Consider the following 20,459-nt stretch of genomic DNA (forward strand, 5'->3'; position numbering starts at 1 on the left):
TAACCCAAAAAAATTACTATATTGTTAGATGGGTGGCAATATATTTCTTTATCATTCCTATATGTGATAAAAAAAAAAATTGAAATTAATGCAAATGTTGGTTAGGTTAGTTGACCAAGGCAGTGTGTTCGTTCCATTCCATTGCACCCGAGTTCGAACCTCCTTTCCGTACATTAGAATAGTTTAGAATATTGCCATTGTCAAGGGAAAAAAAAAAAGATAAAGAAAATTGAAATGATATATTGTGCCTTGGTCATGTGGCTTGGGTCTTGTTGATCTGTTCAAATGTTTGCCTTCTGCAGTAACTCACAAAGTACCTGTGACCGTTATATAATAAGAACTGCATGCAGCTTCTGCCATATCCATAAACTTGTGTACAGTACATGTTTTCTTAGGTATTAGTCAGAGGTTTTTTACTCTCTATTTTTCTTTTCTCTACTGCTGTGAATATTTATGCCATATCCATAAATTTGTAAAATGGGTCATGTCATCTCTTTCGTTTTGTTTTTTACCTTCAACCAAGGTACTTCTGTTGCTGCTTCTTCTGCTTGGCTAGCTGTGATATATAACATTGCTGATGTCAAAACATTGTTAACAACAAACTTAATTAAGCCTGCTGGGGGATAAAAATCCTCTGCTAGCTTCGTCCCGGGTCCTCGTCCAGTCAAGTCATGCACCATACTGTAAAAGATTGTGAGCATCTTATTATCAATTGATTTTGAATTGGATACTCTAATTCTATTATTATATATTCGTTTTTCGGCCCTAAACCGATGATTATTGCATGGTGGTCCACTGGTCCAGTCCCTCTATTAAGGGGTTAGCTATACATAAATACATACATACATACATGAATCTTTTTCAATTTCTCACCCAACATTCCTGTAGACCTGGTCCCTCCTTAATAACTAATAACCCTCACTCAATCAGCTGGCCCTTGTAGCAGAGGAAAGGATTAATAGTCCCAACCTCTAAATTTCCCTTAAGAATACAGAGGGTACGTACCTCTTAGACTTAATCTCCAGTTTGGTTGATCAAAAAGCAACCATTTATAATGCCATAATTGGCATTTGAATTTTTTAAACTTGTAATTATTGCTAGATCTGCACTAACATGTTTCAAGAAGGGAAGTCAAGTGATTGCAAGTAATTAATTGTATCCCTCTACGAAAATGTAAGCATGTTAGGTCGATTACATGGTGGCCTTATATAGTCCTTTATATACATTTGGGCAAACAGAAGACAATATATGAGAGTCCTCCCCATCCCAATTTAGATATATACAATCACAATGACATGCATCTACACATGTGTACAAAAGACACATAAATACACACATACGCAGTGGCGGACCTATGATGGCGCAAGGAGGTGCACCTCCTCTCGCCTGAAAAGCCATTATAAGTGCTGCATATTGCACCTCTGCTCAACCTGGGAAGTGCACTCTAAGTGTTCGATGAAAAGCCTAAACGAAGTCAGTCTGCTGATGTACTGTGCTGTGTTGTGTTGCGCAGCGCGCTTGTGTTTTTTTATTTAGTTATTTTATTTATAAATCCTGACCAAAATTGCACCTCCACTAAAAAAATTCATGAGTCCACTATACGTACATCGAAACGTGACCTTAAACACCTACAAGCTAGACTAGTACCAAACAGGTACTGCAAGTACATTAAGATTTGAACATGCAATTGATTATTTGCACCATTTTGTGACATCACTATTAGATGAATTTACATTGAATTCTTATACTAATATTAGCATTGTAGTTTATTTTTTTATACAACCGATAATGAGGGAGGGGAGAATCGAACCTAAGACCTCAAGTGCAGGGGTAAATGCTCTTATGAAATTTAGGCATTAGTTAAAAGTTATGAGAAAGGGAAGTAAACATTTGGTACATAATAGTTCTGTCGATACCTATGTGGTGTGGTGTAAAATAAAATTTGGCATGGTGTATCACCATCTAGACCAGCTTTTGGTCCCATCGCATAAGTCCCATGCCTTTTGTACTTGTGGCAACATAATGAGAGAAGAGTGTTCTTACTCCATTTTCTTTTTGGCTGTGGTGGGGACGAAATTGGGTTGGTGCTCACTCATTTTCCAATCAATTCACCTTGCAGAACTGAGTTGTACCAAAAATTTGGGAAAAATGTTTTGTTTGCAACCATTTTTCTCGACTCTCTTTTATTTTTTCTTTTGCTTTCTGATGAGGTGGGGTTGTGATATGGTCACTTGAGATTCACTCCATATGAGAGAGAGAGAGAGAGAGAGAGAGAGAGAGGAAAAATAATTGGATTCTAAAACATTTTGGTGAAAAAGAAAATGTAAATGACTCATGTAGGGTCAATATAGAAGATCGAGTTTCTTCTTTACAAGGGTAGATTTTGTCCCAATTCAAGCCAATCATTCACTCATATTCATATTGTTACCAGTTCTAAAATTTTAAAAAGTTTTTTCCAACCGTTGTGGATATAATCAGAAATTGAGAGAAAAACAAATAGGAGATTGGTTTGGTTTTGAAGACCTCAAATACTAATATTGTTTTTATATATAGCAAATATATATAAACTTCATGAATCCAACCCTTGGCCAAGACCTTAGGTACTAATAATTAGATCTACAAAACATGCAATAAGATCCCAAAATACTTGATCTAGGCCACAGCATTGAGTTCATATAAAACTTAAAATAGGGCCAAAATAAAAACTATAAATCGTTTCTATACAGGTTACATATAGCCCAAGTAACAAGGCAGAGTGAGAAAATGAGTTAGGGTTGATTAGGATAGATCGAAGGTTATCTGTTCTAATGTAACAACGCCAATTTGACATTACAATCAAAATGCCTCACTAGCTACAAGAAAAAATGAGCACACAACAAATGCAAAGTACAAGAATTACTAAATTTAAAACCATATATGATGACCAACACCAAAATCACATAAGTAAAAGATAATACTTCTTGTTGTTGAGCGTTTATCTGACATAACTATATCACAGTAAGAATTAAATATTTAAAAGATAATAATTTGTCAACGGGGTATAAGTCAGTTGGTTGAACTCTTCCACTTTTACCCATCTGAATAGATGTTTGAAACCTCGAGACACCCAATGAATATTTGTGTAAACCTCCCTTCCCCAATCGCTTGTATTAAAAAATAATAACAATAATTTGGAGAGAAAAAGAGAGGACCAATTATTTTTGTAAAGGTGGAATATTATGAAAATGTAAGAGTGAAAATAGCGGTTACATAACTATATAGGAGTTGCTTTCACCATAAATTCTTTTAATTTTTTCTGGTGAACTCCCACTATTTAATTTGTGAATAGTTAAAGTGAATTATTATGATATTAATTGGAAAAAAAAATAATTTGGTGGGATGATAGGAATTACACAGGGCAGAAGCCAGAGGGTGTATAAATTTGGGTAATAATTAATCAATAGCAGAAGGGTGACATTTAAAACGACATTAAAATCTTGCGTAGCAGCTTAACAGAGGAAGAAGCGGATGTAGTTTGTTTAAAACTTTAGACTTTAACACGCCGAGATCTTCGTAACGGCACCGTTGCCGTTCTACTGTCACCCTTTTACCCATTCACCCCAGAAGTGAGGACCACAAACACAGTAACACGGTAAAAAGGTAAAACTGTAAAACCGAGCCAAACCCCACTCCGAAATTTTATTGATATTTTTCGTTTTTCTGTTGCTATAAAACGAAATCTGAACCGTCCAACAAATCACTTCCTAAACATCCCTCTTGGATCTCCCACTTTTCTCTCTCCTTCCTTCCTTCCTCTCCTTCAAAATCAAAACCAAAAATAGCAAAAAGAAAGAGAGAAGCACACACTCTGCGCGTGTGCGTGCACTGCTCTAGCCTTCTTTACACAGAGAGGAGAGAGAGAGAGAGAGAGATGGGGGACTGTAACTGTAAGCGAATGGCAGCCATGGACGACTCAGCCACAGGCGTGTCGAAGAGGAGAAAATTCAGAGCTTCTTCATCTCCGCACAAGCAACGCTTCTCACACTCAGAGGCGCCATTGCCGCCAAGTCCACCAATGCTTCATCTCCGCCACTCTCATTCTCCTCAGCTCCTGAATTCCTCCGATTCTTGCTCGAGCTTTTGCTCTGATCACTCTCCTCCTTCCTCTTGCTGCTCCAGCAATGAGCTCAACGACGTCGTCGTCGCCCACGGCTCGCCGCTCCTAGATCTGGAGGTGAATCTCCATTCCCTAGCTCGTACCGAGCTTCCCATTTTTCTCTGTTATAAAATGATGGAACAAAAAAATGAGAGAGAAACTAGCGGACGAAAACAGTGCTTGATTTTTTTTTGTTTCCGTTAGGATTTTCTCAGCAAACAAACAGACGCTTCAAATTTCTCTCTCTTTGTTTTCCTTTTTTTCGTTCAATTTTACGTTTCTCTTCCGATTTTATTGCTCGGTTCAATTTATTCGAATTTAAATTTCAAATTCATTTACACTACTTTTCACCTATTGCAGGCCAAGAGTTTCGAAACCGTCCACTCCAACTCTCCTTCGGCCAACAATAAATTCAGGTTTCACTTCACGTTCTTTAATAATTTTCCTCTTCAATTCCTCCAAAAAGGAAACGTTTTTCTTCTGCCTCAGGTTAATTTCTGTTTTCTCAGAACTCTATTTTAACAATTGTTTTGGTTTCGTTCTTCAGCAGAGAAACTACGCCGTCCAGCGAGCTGTGCTTAGGCTCCGAGGAAATGGAATCGCCGGCGCCGGCTGTGTATCTCCGACGGAGACAACTCCCGGTGAGCAAAGCTCCTCCGAGTGATGAGATCGAAGAGTTCTTCGCCATGGCCGAGAAGTACGAGCAAAAGCGCTTTGCAGAGAAGTGAGTACTTTTTCCTCGCTTGTTTTATTTCTTTTAATTTTTTTTTCTAATAGTGCGTAGGATAAGCTTGTACCGTTTCGTGTACTCTACCCCAGGCGCATTTTAGCAGCTGGGAATCGGAACCCTAACAACTAACCAACAACTTTCCCTTTTCTTCTCCATTTGGCTCAGGTACAACTATGACATCGTCAAGGATGTGCCTTTGGAGGGCCGTTACCAGTGGGTTCGTTTGAAGCCATAAGCAAGCAGCATTCAGTTAGCTACGAGAGAGAGAGAGAGAGGGAGTAGAAGAGAGAGGGGGAAAGAATAAACTGACACTAGGTAGGACAGAAAGTTGCATGCAACTTCTAATTTTATGCTTTTGTTTTGGAGCTATAGCGGTCCGGGTACCAGCGTATATGCACGGAGGAGGGTTTGAATTTAATTTGGGTTTTTATTTGTACAGCTGCTTCTCTTTTCTTTTTATGTCTCCATGGTGTTGTCATTGTGCACACCAAATGGAAGCTTCTAATTCTTCTGCAACTCCCCAACTTTTTAATTCAAATATATTTTGCAACAATTTCCACATTTGGAGAGCCCCCTCTCTTTCTCTCTACAATGGGCACATTAGTAATTTATTTATTTTGTTCTTTTGGGTTTTTGGTTTTGGGTTTTGGGGTTTTCCTCTTTGGACAAATGCAAGACACATTGAATAACAGTTTTGGTTTTGTGCTTGGAAAAAAGAAAAAGAAAAAAAAAGAGAAAGGGTTTTTTGTTTGGGTCTGTTTTGGTTTTTGTGGCGGTGTGTGAATCTCTCTATCTTTCTTCTTCTTTTTTCTGATCAGCTTTGCTTTTTTTAATTGCTGGCTTTTACTGGTTTACTCTGCCTGCCTTTTTCTTATCCTTTGTTTTTTTTCATCTTTGCGTTTGGGCCTTTTTCCTTTCCGAATATGCTTTTTCATGTAATGGTAATGATTCGTTGGTTGCTAAGAGTGGGGACCAACCATGTAGCTAGCTTAGCTAGCTAGGCGCCACTGGGAAAGTAGAAAGTACCCAAATATTGTAATGCAAATTTGGCTTCTCACTTTACAAGGCCAGCTTATGTGAATTTTCAATTAACAAAGTAATTTGTTGCAATTTTTTAAGCCTGGGTAGAATGATTAAAGATTTGGAATCTTTCAAGATATACTAAGTCTAATTTTAAAAGAAAAAAAATAAGATTCAATGTCTTAAACCACTCTAGGTTTTTAGATATTGAATCTAAATTCTAGGTTTGGCTTCTCTATTAACAAAGTCCAAAGACGAGCTAGTACTACTCTACTCGCAACTCATTTTATCAAATTTAATCGAATGAAAGGGTGGCGATTTGAGCACTCTCAGTTGGTGTGTATAAATGAAATTATTGAGGTTGCATTATTGTCCTTTGACAACACTTTAACAACGAGTGAGACTATTTTATAAGAAGCATTTCATCTTCATAATCGTAAGTGCTTTTGTTAGAAGAACTTTCTTTAGAAGATCGTTTTTAAAAAAATAAAATATTTAAGTACTTCATGAAGAAACACCTAGCATGTATTTTTCCAGAAATTAAAATGCTTGTATGACCCATAAGTACTTTTAAATTGTTCTACCAAACGAAATTAGAGTTGTTTTTAGCAATTTCAAAAATACTACCCAATAAAAGAAGAAAAGTTAACGATTTGATCCGCAAAGAAAAGCCACACAGGAGAGGTGTTTAAAACGGTTTTTGAGTAAAGTAAGAGACGGCTGGCTCCTTTTGAAAAGCTGGACAGGAAATATTCGCAATGAGGTAGAATCAGTCCCAGACCGAGTCACTCTGGCACAGGGGCAGAGGAAGGGAGGGGATAAGAAAAGGGTGGCAGAGGGCATTGTCGGAAACAAAAGCAGCACGGTACATGCATTTCGACATGATTACACACGTGTCAAAAGGCAATCAATCCACTCTCAATCCCATGTGGGGCTTACTTGGTTGCTTCTCCTCTCCTAAGAAGTACCCAGAAAGATGTTGAACAAACAATAATGCTAAAACTTACTTTTCCCCCCAAAAAAAAGAAAAAGAAAATTGAAATATACTAAAACAACCATAGTGAATCACATTATGTTCATTTGTTATAATATTATGTGATATTTATTTGTATTAAGTGAATTTCACCGCTATTAATTATGTAATTAATATTCTTATCTTATACTGATGATTCACATTGTGTGATATATAAGGTTCACTTCATTTTTTACATCAATTATCATGGTCGGTCTCTATTAATAATGTAGTGCAAAGAATATGCTTTAAATAATTTTATGAGTAGTAAAGGGCTTGTAGCTCAAGTGATTAAGAATATTTATCCTTGCAAACGATGTCTTAGGTTCGATTCTCTCATTTCTCAATATCGCTTGTATAAAATATTAATAATAATAATAATTTCATGAGTAATGCTAGGAATACTATATTTTGGAACCATATCTCTAAAACAGGTGTGGCTCACTTATATATAGGTTGTTGCACCATATGGTTCAAAAATATGAGGAGTGTTACAATTAAGTCTCCCACATGAGTCTGAGTGATTTCTTACTGTCATTCTATGTGGGTTCCACAATCGAGCGAACACGCATCAACGATAATAAATTAGTCTCCAACCCATAGACGGTTGGTCCCTTTATGTGTACAGTGTAGTATTGTTTGCTCCTCAAGATATGGTTAGTGAAGGAATTACATTTTTTTTTTTTTTGGAAGGTGAATACTTTGAACATTGTTGAATAAGAAAAAATGGAAAGTAGAGTAGGAGAGGGCCTCACATGCAATTGTGGAGTGAGGGTCGATATGCATTGCCTTGTTGGCTTTGGATCTGATGCACGTTAATTTTAATGCAAAGTCAGAGAGAGAGAGAGAGAGAGAGAGAGAGAGAGGTTGGGATGTGGGGGTAAAAGAATGTTGCCTGCTTATTAATGAGGGACGTTGGTTTCGATTTTGGTGTTTCTTTCTTTTACCTCTTTTGCTTGTTCGAGATTTGAAGATTTCAGTGTTAGTTTTTGGTAAAATTCAAGCCCCCACACACCACCTCTACTTCAACATTACTTTTTCTTTTTTTCTTTTCTTTGACAAACTAGCATTATTTATTAATTTAACAAGTTCTCAAATTCTGGAAAAAGTGGCAACCACATCCTTTCTTACATTTTAATATTAGTGTTCTCTATGCCATTCATTATCATTATGCATGTGTGGGTGGGTGGTCCTCAATCAATTTAACTACAAATTCATTTCAATTTTTGGGTTAAAAGGCGGATTGGTGAACTCGTCTTTTTGAGTGTAGATAAATTTTTATAGATTAGAATATTATTAATATGCGATGTTATCAGTTCACGTGTTATAATCTATACATTAATTATAATATTATTGGTGATTGAAAATTCGTTGTGAAGTCCATGTGCGGATAATCTTGTGTTACTATCACTTGCTAGTTTTTTATGATTGACCAAGTAAAATTGCTATCCTTGCAATCGATCGTGTAATTTTTTGAACGATCAAATCAAATATAGACGCGTAAACCAAATACCAAATTGAAGTTAGAAGAAAAGTTGGATGATAGAGTATCTGAATTCCATAAAAGGTTCATATAATTTTCTTGTAGCTTCCTCTCGTCTTTCATGCAAAATTAAAATGGTGAAGTCTCTCTCTTCTTTTCCAAGTAATTATGTCTCTTCATGATCCGTTAGGTTTCCATTTATGTTATCAGAATGAGACCATTCATGGTCGTTAGGTTTCTTTCTCTCCCATTCTTGATGAGCTAGCTAATTACATAAACACAGATATGTTAGGTTTTGCAGAAATGTTTAATTTGGTCACGACCCAACTGCTTTTTAGGCCACCAAATTAAAGCTGGTTATTAAAACTTAAAACGTTACCAAGTTGTCCAAAGCTTAACAAAATTAAAATTAAATGAAAAGTTAGGTGGCCTATGGGGTGCCACAAAAACCCCAATTTGGGTTGGGCTTGATTTCTAGATTTTCTAGCTCCTTTGCGGATGAGGGGAGCTTTTTCTTTGGGCTACGTTTCTTGGTCAATTGGGTTTGATTCTATGAGCCTATGATCTTTTGGCCCTCTGCTCCTAAAAAGATAACAAAGAGTGGAATCAAAAGAATGAATTACTAAACAAAGAATGGTTAACTTAACGTAAATATTCTTCTTTTTGGCAGGAATTATCCAAACTTTTTTTTAAGGATATTTTCACTCACCACCGTTAATTGACCGTGAGTATTATCATCATATTAATCGATATTGAATGAGTGTGATACAATTTATCTGCTATTCGAATCTTAAAAATTAAACTTAATCAACAACAATTAACGTGATGGTAATGCTCGCCACCAAATAAGGGTGATGAACAAGAATGTTCTCTAATACAATAGCTTAATTAAATAATTGAAGTATTTGACACTAGCTACATAAAGTGGACATCATCATAAAGAAATTAAAACTGTTTGAAAACGGTAGAACTTTTTCTTGAACAAATAAGTTGAAAGAGAGAATATTGCTAGAATTGAGAAGAGAACATAGGAAAGAAGTTTAGAGAAAAGAGACGATGGAAGACTTTGTAGTGTATGCGGACCCACGTAGGATTTTGGTTAAAAGAAAAGTATACTCTAGACGTAGGAAAAAATAACTTCCATCTTTCTTTTCCATTATTGTTTGGTGTAATTTTATGTTTGCATTCGTAAAAGCTATTATATATATATTTTTAGTATAAGTAATAGTTTAAATTATAGGGGACGGGAAGAGGATTTCTCTCGTACACACACAACTATAATGCTGTGAGGATTCGAATATGAAATCTTTGATATGCAAGTTAAGATTATTTTTCACTAAGTTAGACCTCGTTGGCCTATCATATTTTTTAGCTTGATTGACAATTTGATTTCTAAGTCACATCAACTGTCTATATCTGATATACATGTGAGAAGCATTAAAACATTTTATAAGAAAATTAGTAACAATGTTGAAGCACTTAACATGGGACACTATAATAAGAAACATATCATATTAAAGTGATGGCAAATCCAATTTAAAAGAACAAATTGTTAGATCACTCAAGTAAATGGTATATTTTTTATTATGTTAAATTAATCACCACAACTTGTTGATCACGTTAGTAGCCCCATTATATGAACAATTATATATTATGTAATGTCATCGACGCGCTCTGCACCTCTTATGTACAAGAAATTATAGAATGGTACTAGAGTACGATAACGTGATATAGCTTGTACATGTATTATAACATGAGTGGACATAATGGTTGATATTTCCTATTTTTTGGGAGTAATATCAATAACTATCCACTTATATTATAACATGTGGACAAGTTATACCATGTGCCATACCACCTTACTACACTATAATTATTCACTAAGTGCAACCTTTCAACAATATTGATGACATATTTCGAGAAGAACTAAGGGCTCGTTTGGGAGTGATTATGGTCCCACCTGCTTCTCCATATAATTACTTTAAGTGATGTTAAGTGATTATGGGAAGAAGTAGCTCTCATGTGCTTCTCCATACAATCACTTAAAATCACTTAAAGTGATTATATGGAGAAGTGATTCTTTATATAAGTGCTTTTTGGCCTATCCAAAATCACTCCCAAACGAGCCCTAAGTAAAGAACTTTTCTTGTTACTATTACTTTTTCTTTTTTCGTATCTTGGGTTAAAGCTTAGTTTTTCTTTTTGGTAAATATCTTAAAACTATACGTATAACTAACATGTCTCTTTAAATTGCCTTTTTTTTTCTTTCTCTTCTGGATCAAATATAAAGTGCTCAGGTTGAATAACTTCACGTAGTTTTCCCTAGTACATGCGTCAAACCCACATATCAAAGTGTTGTTAAGGAATAATGCAAATAATAGCAAAAATAATAAAAAAACAATATGTTGCAACCCAAACACAATAAAAGAAAAGTTTCCAAAAGTTTCATAATAGAATTAGTGCTTATTTAGTTAAACTCATGCAAGTACCTATTTTGTTTGCATAGATATGTAAAGGCGTTAGGCCCAATACTAATTGTAGAGCATCCAAAATGGGTTTTCTAAATCACTTTCTCAGACAAATTTTAGGGAAGAATTGAAAAAATACAACTCCAATCACACTCTCTATTCACCTTCTAAAATAGGGAGACCTCTATGAGCTCCTAAATCTGATGAGAGAGAAAAGACTCTTACTGGCTTCTTATAATTTAATGCTTATTTATTTTATGCATACTTTAAACTTTTAATTAATGCTAAGTATTATCTATCTATATATATAAAGCAAAAGGCAGAGAATGGTGAAACATTCAAAATACCATAAAATGCCATTGGTTAATGCATACATTAAAAATTGAAATTATTAATTAAATGATGATAATATGGTAAATTCACACTTTTTCATATTTAAAAAAATTAAAATTAAAAGAAAAATCAGATAATGGATCCTATTTTTATGGAACACAACTACCCATTATCTTTTTTTAATTCTAAAATAAATTTAAATTTTTTTTAAAAAGCCAATAAGGAGCATGATTGTAGATGCTCTTAGAGCATCCATAATAGGCTTCTTAGGGCTCGTTTGGTACACCGTATTAGACTTTGGATAGGAGTAAATAGTCTATGTCAGGTGTTTGGTGTCAACTTGTATTATTTAATTACCCGACTATTTTATACGGGTTGAGCTTTTAATCCTCTCCTTACCTGACTAACTAATATAACCCACGCATCCCGGATTAGATAATACACGCTTAATTATACGGCTAGAGAAAAAGAACATATGTTCTACGAAAAAAGTCAGACGCTCTTTTCGTTTTCTTCTCCTTGGGGTTCTTCTCTGCTATTTTCTCCACATGTTATTTTCTTCACTCTTCTCCAGGTATCCATCTCTCACTCCCTCTTTTTCATACTCTCCCAATATGCTTCTTCTTACTTCTTCTCTATTCTTTATATATTTCAATTTTTTATTAAATTTTTGTGGAAATTAGGTTATTAATTTTTCTTTTTTGACATTTTTTTTAATCGAATGTTTTCTTTGTATGTGATAGATTGATTCGACGTTGTGGGAATATTTAGATTGTTGGTATTAAACAGAGTAATGCTAGTTTTCGTCCAAAAACAAACAATTGTGCTAGTGTTGGTAGTTTAGTTGAATACATACATACATGACGATTAGGAGAGCAAAATTACAAAATTAAAATGGTATGAACCTGAATTCTAGGAACCATTTTTTTTTTCTGGGCAACCATGGGGCCTTTCTGATGTTTTCCTCTTGAACCATTTTCTTGATTGATAAATTTTCTTGCATATCATGGTTTGGTGCATGATGTGGTTCATGACAAACTACAATTTGGAACAATGACGCCAACAACGGAATGCCATTAGGAGTCAAAGGTTTTTCAGGATTGCAACTCGGTCAAATTATTTAGATAGCATTATAGGAATTGATGACATACAATGTGTGAACCAAATTAGGATGGATAGGAGAACTTTCCATTATTTATGTCAATTGAATTTGGTACTGTTTTTATTAATGTATGCGAGTATGTTGGAATTTTTATGAGATGCTACAATTATGATAATGGGTTATATGAAAAAAAAATCTTGGCAAAAACAATTGAAAAACAAATCTTGTCATATGAATCTTAGCAAAAAAAATTTCATGTCATTTGAATCTCAATTTCCATTAAAATTATCAAAGATTTTTTATATACTTTAAAATAGTCTAATCTGATGTTATCCGGAACATCACCAAACACAGCATAACTTAGTCAGACTATTTATCCGGAACAGCACAAAACGCCTTATAATATTATGGATAAATAGTCAGTACTCTCTGGAACAGATTAATACTATCCGACGGAAATTAGTCAGTACAGTCCGACGTACCAAACGAGCCCTTAAACTACTTCCTTAGACAAATTTTAAAGAGGAATTGGATAATACATCTCCAACTATGCTCCTAACTCCTAAAATAGGGAGACCTCTAGGAACTTCTATATCTAAGGAGAGAGAAATGACTTCTATTGGCTCCCTATAATTTAATGTTGCATTTATGACTTTCTAAAGTGTGGAGTATGATTGGAGTTTAAATTATAAAGAGAGCTCCTAAAATAGCTTTTGTGTATTTTTTACTAAATTTTAATTAAAAAATAAGGAACATGATTGTAGATACTTTTATTGTCATGATTAATTGACCTAATCCACCAAAAAAATTGTAACACGAATATGACTATTTTGCTATCTCTATTCAATAATATAATGACAAAAAATAACAAAAATAACAAAAAATATTATCTAGATTGCATGAGAGTTTCTGTCCTAATCCACATTTGCCAGCAAGTTTCCAAAGTGGCTGGCCCTTATCCTAAAATGCGCGTGGTGCGAACGATCTGACGTGGCCGGCGGCCCCACCCCCACGGTCCATGGTCCATGAGCGTCAAGATCAGCAGCCCCTATCGTTTTCTCTTCTCAGAGTTTGAGATTTCACACAAGAACACGAGTGGCTCTAACTAGCCAACACCTCTCCAACCACTATTTTGCAATCTAACAAATCCACAAAACCCTAGAATTCCAAAAAATTAATCCCCAAAATTCCCAAAATTCCAAATTCCCCGAGTAGCTGAGAAGCTAAGCTATGTGGGGTGGGGGAGGTAGTGGCAGTGGTGGTGGTGGTGGCGGTATCTTCTGGGGACGAAAGGAAGAGGTCTCTGATTCAAAAGGAATCGCTGTCATCTTCTCTTGGGTTTCGATTCACGAGAGACACTTGAAGAATTACGTGGATCTGTATTCGTCTCTCGGTTGGAATTCCCTCGTTTGCCATTCCCATTTTCTCCATGCGTAAGTGGCTTTTCTCACATGTTCTCACCAGCCAAACACAGCATGCATAAGTTTTTTATTTGTCCTTGTCCTACGTCCTGGGATTCTTTGTGTATTGGAACTTTCGTGGGTTGGTTTGTAATTGGTAGAAATTTTGGTTTGGGATTCATGGAAGGACTTTAAGATTGGATCTTTATTTCATTTTGCTGCATTTCGAGCTAATTTTTTCCCGTTATGATGAAATCATGTGCAGATTCGATCCCGAAAAGGCCATGTCGTCCGCCTTTGTTATTCTCAATGAGCTTGTTGAGGTCAGTTTCCGTACTAATTTGCCAATTTTTAAATGTTTCTTCGGATTTGATGCATGGTATGGAGCTGTTGTGCGATGCCTGGCTAATGACTGTTTGAGTAGTTGTGTGTGTGTTTGACACCCACGCAAAAAAAGAAAAACCCAACTTCAGTATGGTGTGGAATCCCGTTCCATACAAATCTTTCATCTGTTTTTAATCTGGGATAAATTAGGCATCGGTATGGCTTTTAATATTGCTCAAGTGTAATCTGTTGAGTACTTATTCATTTATGTATTTTGGGTTTGCAGGAGCTAAGGATTAAGCCATGCCCTGTAGTGTTTGTGGCTCTTTCTGCTGGTACAAAAGCGTGTATGTACAAGGTTTTTCAGGTAACTTTCGTAAATGATAGATAACCAATTTTGTATTTGATACTGATAAACTTATTTCAGGATTCATTTATTTATTATTTATAAGTCTTAACTGGTCTTTACTGATTTCATTACAATGGCGGTACTGTGTAATGACTTTAGCACATGTAAATGCAGATTATTGAGGGAATTTGTGAAGGTCAGCTCTATCCGGTATGCATTTCTTTTGTATTTTCAGTTAAAACTTCTGGACTATATTTTTTTGTTAATGCCCATTTGATCCAACAGATTCATTCCAGACACTGTATTCTTATTAGTTTCTTTAACTTTTGTGCAGGCCGAATATCGATTGGTCAGAAAGTGTATTACCGGACACATCTATGATTCTGGTCCAGTTGATTTTACGAGTGACCTGGGCACTCAATATGGACTACACCCAGCCATTCTAAAGATGCCTGGATCATCAAAACTGGTTTCTTGGCTAGCTAAAGGCATTGCTTCTGGTCTGGATGCTTTGTATCTTACTAGGTTTGAATCCCAGTGCGCTGAGTATTGGCAGGCTTTGTTTTCCTCTGTTGTAAGTTCTTATTTAGCCTTTACCCACCTATTGTTGTTTGTTGTTTGTTTCTGTTAATTAATGCAATAATTACTTTTTTCATGTAGAATTTGGGTGCTCCATTTCTCGTTTTATGCTCTGATAAAGATGATCTGGCTCCTTATCATATTATCTACAATTTTACTCAACGTTTACAAGAACTTGGAGGAGATGTCAATCTTGTGAAATTGAGTGGCTCCCCTCACCTAGGTTTGTTTCAAAACTCTTTTTTGTTTGTTTCTTTTTTAGCTTTTTTCTTTCTCTGTTATTAGTATCCTGTGTGGATTTTCAATTTCTTTGTTGCCCACTACCTTTAGAAGTTATATTGCTCATCAGTGATGTGTTAAACTCTAAACATAGCTTAGCACTGGTTCTTTAACGTACTTTTTATAATAATTCGTTATATTTAATTAAATATCTATGTTCTTTTTTGAGTGAAATTATACCGTGTTGAGGCAACACTCTTGAATAGCAATTATTGTAAATATCTTCTTAACTTTTTGTGAAACCTTGTGGGCACCATCTTATCTTGGACAAACAGAAAGTCTGAAAAATAGGAGAAGTAGACTTTGGGGACTTGCATTCTCTTACTTGGAGGCTGTTATTCAATGGGTCTTGTACCGTTAAACACATGGGCTTGCTTATTTTATGCCAAGATTATTATACTGCAAAATGAGTTTGCAAAATTGCAGAAATAGTTCCCAGCAATGGATAATGTATAACTTTATAGTTGTCAATAAAAAGAGGTTATTGGTGGGTTTTGTCTTCCAAGATTTGCAAGAAAAAAAAACTTGGGAAACACTCATCGGATATATGAACAGTGCATAGTATTTTTCTCATTGTCAACTCTTGGTTTACTTCCATGCTTATTGCACATAAGAACTAAAATAACATAACTTTATTTTCGTTTCAGGTCATTATAAGCATTATCCAATACAATACAGGTCGTCTGTTACTCATTTCCTTGAGAAGGCAGCTATGGTTTTTTGTCAAAGAATTCAAGAACTTGAAGGTCAAAATGCTAGCATGGAAGGCATGCACGATGAAATATCTGAACTAATCTGTGATCTCCGGAAAGTAGCTGTAAATTCTAACCAGAGCCTCAGAAGAGTTGCAGTGGAACCAAGCGACCACTTCTTCTTGCCAAGTTCAGCAGAGAATCATAATGGTAGGGACTCTGGGTCTTTACAAGATGAACAGAAAGAAAGATCAATCTCTCTGCCCAAGGCCCCAAGCATTAGTGCACATAGTGTACTCGGCCAAGTCCTGTTTGATGTTTGTGTCCCTAAGAACGTCGAGGGTTGGGATATCAAATTTGGTGGGTCTTTGAATGGGCAGCCATTTGCCTCTGCTCGTAGGAATTCACCACCTCATGGTCTCAAAAGCATTCGTCGCTCGAGATTATGACTTCTCTTACGGGTTTGCCTTTGAAGGAGATCTGTTACGTGGCAGAGAATGGCGCATGAAAAATTAGCTGTAGCAACCCAAGAGTTGGAGGTGAGGTCTGCCTTTTCAGACACCTTCTGGGGTATCCGGCAGAACGAACGAGGGATAATCGCATGTATATAACCACACATATATGTTTAAGACAGATTTTGTCCATCTGACGAACAATCGGAACGTATAGATGATCACCAATCTTGATGGTAGATGATGATACATATCACCAGGAGTGGGGTGCAAAGTTGGTTTGCATAAGATAATAGTCTGTATGTACTGTAGGTTCCTTGTAGCACGGACACAATCGTTCGTTCAATTAACACTACCAGATGCGTTGCTTGAACGATCCTGACTAAGATTTAATCGTTGTAAATATAGGAGGAAAAACAGTTGCTAAGTTCTCAATAAATATAGAAGTATGTAAATTTCATATTATAAAACATGAACACTGGCTCATTTTTAAGGGAGCTCGAATTTCATAATTTGTCATAAATAAAATTGGGAAGAAATACATAAATTATATGAATCTGAAATATTAATTGAAACTATATACAACAATTTTTAACCATCTATATATATACACACAAAAGTGGTCATGCAGTGCAGCGTTGAGAAGTTACCTACTTATACCATTTCCAGAATGGTGTGCCGTATTGTCATATTATTAATACGAAATTATGAGTCTGAAAACCAGCAATTAGGCAAGATTCCTTCTTTAACAAGATAACACTAGTGAATTAACACTAGTGAATGCCTATTGACAGAAGAGAAAAAGAAGGGCAGTGACCAGTGAGGTGACAGAGCTCTGAGGCTGAGTGTCTGTCAAATTCCAATGGCGATGACCAAGGAGTGGAAACACAGTCAAAACTTCATGCTCACCATGAATGTCAAGGAAGAAGAACTCTCTGACCCTGAGTATGTTCCACAAGAAAATGAAGAAGAAGAAGAAGAAGACTATTTGAGTGTTTCCCAGTTTTCTCTCCGCAGCCGCCGAAGAACCCATCATTCTTCCCCTTCGGTCTCTCTCTCTCTCTCTCTCTCTCTCTCTCTCTCTCTCTCTCTCTCTCTCTCTCGATTGTGAATTTATTTGCTCAACGGTAGTTGTTCAATCGCAGGTAGAGAAGAGGGAGCCATGGAAGACCAAGAAAAATGTGCTCAACACTCGGAGAAGTCCTTTAAGTCCGACCCATATGACCAAGCGAGTGAGAACCATTTTTCATTGTCATTTATTTGCACACCAAAAGTTTATGGTTGCATCTTTCTCACTGATTAAGATGATTTTTCTGATATTCAATATGATATTGAGCTCAGAGAACCCATCTGCTCTGCCTTTTCTTTTCTGTTTTTGCATTTTCAAAGATATGTTCCATTTTGCTCTATTTGGCATGTTAAGATGGTATTGCATTCTCTTTGAACTTGGTCTGCTTTTTTGTTGGGTGCCTTAACAATCATATAGGAAACCAAAAATATGCCCGCCAAGAACAGGCCCATTTATTGTCTTGTACATGTTTGATAAACTGACCCAATGAATTGTTATTTGGAAATCGATACCTTGTAGTCACATTTTTTATACAGCCCTTGTACATTTATCTATGCTACTGTGTATTATGCTGCATGTCATGGCTCATATACTAGTTATGTGGATGATAATGTTGATGGTAATATTTTCTTCAATAATTCAATAAAGGATTGAAGGGAAAATTCTTATGGTTTTTTAACAGAAAGTTCCTGGGGATCCTCGGAAGCATGGAGGGTAGGTATATTTTTTAATAAATGTTTTATTAATTAGCTTCAGCACTTAATTGCTTTAAGTATCTAACGTTGATGTTTTATTGACCGACTAGCTGTAAGAGAACCATGTTTGATAATTTTAACGAACATGAAAAGTCTTCTGCCAGCACCCAAGTTGAGGAGATCCAGGCAATTCTTGGAGCTGAATACCCCATCATTGTTAAGTCTATGATACGTTCAAATGTTTCCTCTTGGAATTGTCTGGTAAGTCTTAACTTATTCGCCAAGTTTAGGACTGGACTTGGAGCCATGGACAAATGTATAACTAATTATGCACTTAATTTTTCTATTTGACAGACACTGCCGAAGCAATTCTGCCATTTGCATTTACCGTTGCATGATACAACATTAACCCTGGAAGTCGAAAGTGGGGAAAAATATAGAATTATTTTTCTTGCCGGAAAGAGGATACTAAGTGCTGGATGGAAAAAGTTTTGTACTGCACACAAGTTACGAGTTGGTGATCTCTTAGTTTTACGTTTGGTCGGGCCTTTGAAGTTTAAGGTATTCCACTGTTGTTTCCCGGGCACATTTTTTGTGTGCAAATTTTACAAGAGCAGCTTGGTTCTTAATACCCTCTTGTCCACTTAATTTGCATTTCTTGCTAGGATGAGGCTTATCCATCTGCCTTTGCATGTGGGTTTAGGGTCTAATTTCTTGATTTCTATCCCCATGGTGTTCTAATTTATTGATAATGTTGATATCTCTACACAATGTTACAGGTGTGCATAATGGGAAGACATAATCTAGCTGAAGTAGATGCAGCTTTTAGCCTCTTGAAATTGAATGCCTGCGCCAAACATGAAGTGCTTGGTATACTCTCTCTGTCTCTCTCTGTCTGTCTGTCTCTCTCTATCTCTCTATCTCTCTATCTTTCTCTGTCCTTTGCTCCTTCAGAAATTATGAGATCACGGCATGTAGACTTGAAATGTTAACTTGGTGAAAAATTATGCAGAGGAAAACCATCCAAAGCCTCTTTCAAGCGATGTTTGCCAAGGCAACATTCGGAATACAAGTCTGATGTTAGATACTAAGCCTGAGCTTATAGATAATCAAACTGAGGAAGACAATGAGGAATTTGGCTCCAAATTTCCAGGAGGCATTAGATATCCAGTACCAGCAGCTGATTTCGAAGATGTTAGAAGTATTGAGAATTTCACCATTCTTGTGAATGGTGTGACTATAGATTCTTGGCTTTCCAAACAGCTCAGGACCAACTATTACGATCTATGCTGCTCACGAGGTTCATTTCTGCATGATCATCTCCTCAAAAGTATTAACAGTAAGTTGGCTGCTGAAATAATAACTGAAACTACTAACATTGCTAATGCCATTAGAGCTTGCAAGCTGTCCGCCTCTCATGCTGATTACAAAATGTGGGAGAAGACTTTAAATGCCTTTGAGCTGTTGGGTATGGATGTTGGATTCTTACATGCACGACTGAAGCAGCTTCTGAGTCCTTCCTTCAGATCAGTAGAGGCTGTGGAATTAAAGAGGTACATAGAAGCTAAAGTTGAGCAAATTTGTGCGGGGGGAGATGAGAGCCCTTGACTCAAAGCTTTTGGAATTGAAAGAGATGATGGTAAGTTTTGATGCCAAGATAGAGGCTTTAAAAGAAATTTACGAAAGGCTTGAGTTTATCTTCCAGGAAGAGGTTGATGCTCCATGGTGAGTAGAAGTATACTTTAGCAACAATTGGCATATAGTTTTAGGACATGAGCTGGAGAATCGAAAAAGAATATACACACACACACACAAGACCCTTAGGCTTTGGAAGAACACTTGGCCTTGCTAATGCTAAGACGTTTTTTTTGTTCTTGAAGAAGTAGATCTAGGGATTCCACATAAGTTGGTTGTAATACAAATGCCTAGCATTATAATCAAATCCTTTGCTAATTTTTCTTTTCCCAAAGAATCTTCTGGGTGTAAATGTTTCTTGTTTTTCCTTCTCCTTTTAACTTAAGTGCAAGCTTAAACAAAGGATCTTTACCCTCATCCTCTAGCTATCACATGCCACTTTAGTTATATAGCTTGTAGATACCATATGGTCAAGTTCTTCTTCCGAGACCCATTATGTCAAATACAAGATATACACTACACAGTCTTGAATGATTCATGAACTGCTGACGAAGACAATATTCAGACGTGAGCAACATTCGAAGTTCCAAGTTTCATGAATGTTTGCCATTTACTCAAGTATGTGATCATTTCAATGCACCCTTATCTGAGCGAGCATAAGATAAAGTTGCATTGCACCCGCGACATGGAAGTTATTTTCCT

General features: G+C 36.2%; 2 protein-coding genes and 1 pseudogene across 4 annotated transcripts; all 3 read left to right on the forward strand.

Moving 5' to 3' along the window:
- Positions 1-3,736: 3,736 nt before the first annotated feature.
- On the forward strand, positions 3,737-5,975 carry LOC110772536 (cyclin-dependent kinase inhibitor 7). Of its 2 annotated transcripts, none has more exons than XM_021976972.2 (4): positions 3,737-4,213; positions 4,496-4,551; positions 4,683-4,859; positions 5,031-5,975. In XM_021976972.2, exons 1-4 carry the CDS (start codon positions 3,911-3,913, stop codon positions 5,098-5,100), a joined length of 606 nt encoding a protein of 201 aa, XP_021832664.1. In that variant the 5' UTR covers positions 3,737-3,910; the 3' UTR covers positions 5,101-5,975. The 2 variants fall into 2 exon arrangements, with proteins under 2 accessions (XP_021832664.1, XP_021832665.1); XM_021976973.2 differs by having other exon boundaries at positions 4,686-4,859.
- Positions 5,976-13,343: 7,368 nt separating this feature from the next.
- On the forward strand, positions 13,344-16,731 carry LOC110772548 (peptide methionine sulfoxide reductase (Protein of unknown function DUF829, transmembrane 53)). The gene is made up of 7 exons (XM_021976986.2): positions 13,344-13,716; positions 13,949-14,006; positions 14,294-14,374; positions 14,531-14,566; positions 14,691-14,930; positions 15,017-15,158; positions 15,862-16,731. Exons 1-7 carry the CDS (start codon positions 13,514-13,516, stop codon positions 16,353-16,355), a joined length of 1,254 nt encoding a protein of 417 aa, XP_021832678.1. The 5' UTR covers positions 13,344-13,513; the 3' UTR covers positions 16,356-16,731.
- A 279-nt stretch (positions 16,732-17,010) lies between these two features.
- LOC110772545 (B3 domain-containing protein Os01g0234100-like) lies at positions 17,011-20,110 on the forward strand (annotated as a pseudogene). The gene is made up of 7 exons (XR_015826389.1): positions 17,011-17,406; positions 17,504-17,590; positions 18,110-18,141; positions 18,233-18,383; positions 18,477-18,683; positions 18,902-18,992; positions 19,135-20,110. The product of XR_015826389.1 is annotated as a B3 domain-containing protein Os01g0234100-like (transcript).
- The last annotated feature ends 349 nt before the right edge of the window (positions 20,111-20,459 follow it).

Source organism: Prunus avium, chromosome 8, assembly GCF_965620075.1.
Source record: "Prunus avium chromosome 8, drPruAviu1.hap1.1, whole genome shotgun sequence".
NCBI lineage: Eukaryota > Viridiplantae > Streptophyta > Magnoliopsida > Rosales > Rosaceae > Prunus > Prunus avium.

Excerpts from the sequence above, each read along its gene's own strand:
- LOC110772536 (XM_021976972.2), top strand. The coding sequence starts at position 3,911 with ATGGGGGACTGTAACTGTAAGCGAATGGCAGCCATGGACGACTCAGCC. Across the intron at positions 4,552-4,682 it reads TCGGCCAACAATAAATTCAG|CAGAGAAACTACGCCGTCCA; the intron begins GTTTCACTTCAC and ends TTCGTTCTTCAG. Across the intron at positions 4,860-5,030 it reads CAAAAGCGCTTTGCAGAGAA|GTACAACTATGACATCGTCA; the intron begins GTGAGTACTTTT and ends CATTTGGCTCAG.
- LOC110772548 (XM_021976986.2), top strand. The coding sequence starts at position 13,514 with ATGTGGGGTGGGGGAGGTAGTGGCAGTGGTGGTGGTGGTGGCGGTATC. Across the intron at positions 14,567-14,690 it reads GTGAAGGTCAGCTCTATCCG|GCCGAATATCGATTGGTCAG; the intron begins GTATGCATTTCT and ends ACTTTTGTGCAG. Across the intron at positions 15,159-15,861 it reads GAGTGGCTCCCCTCACCTAG|GTCATTATAAGCATTATCCA; the intron begins GTTTGTTTCAAA and ends TTTTCGTTTCAG.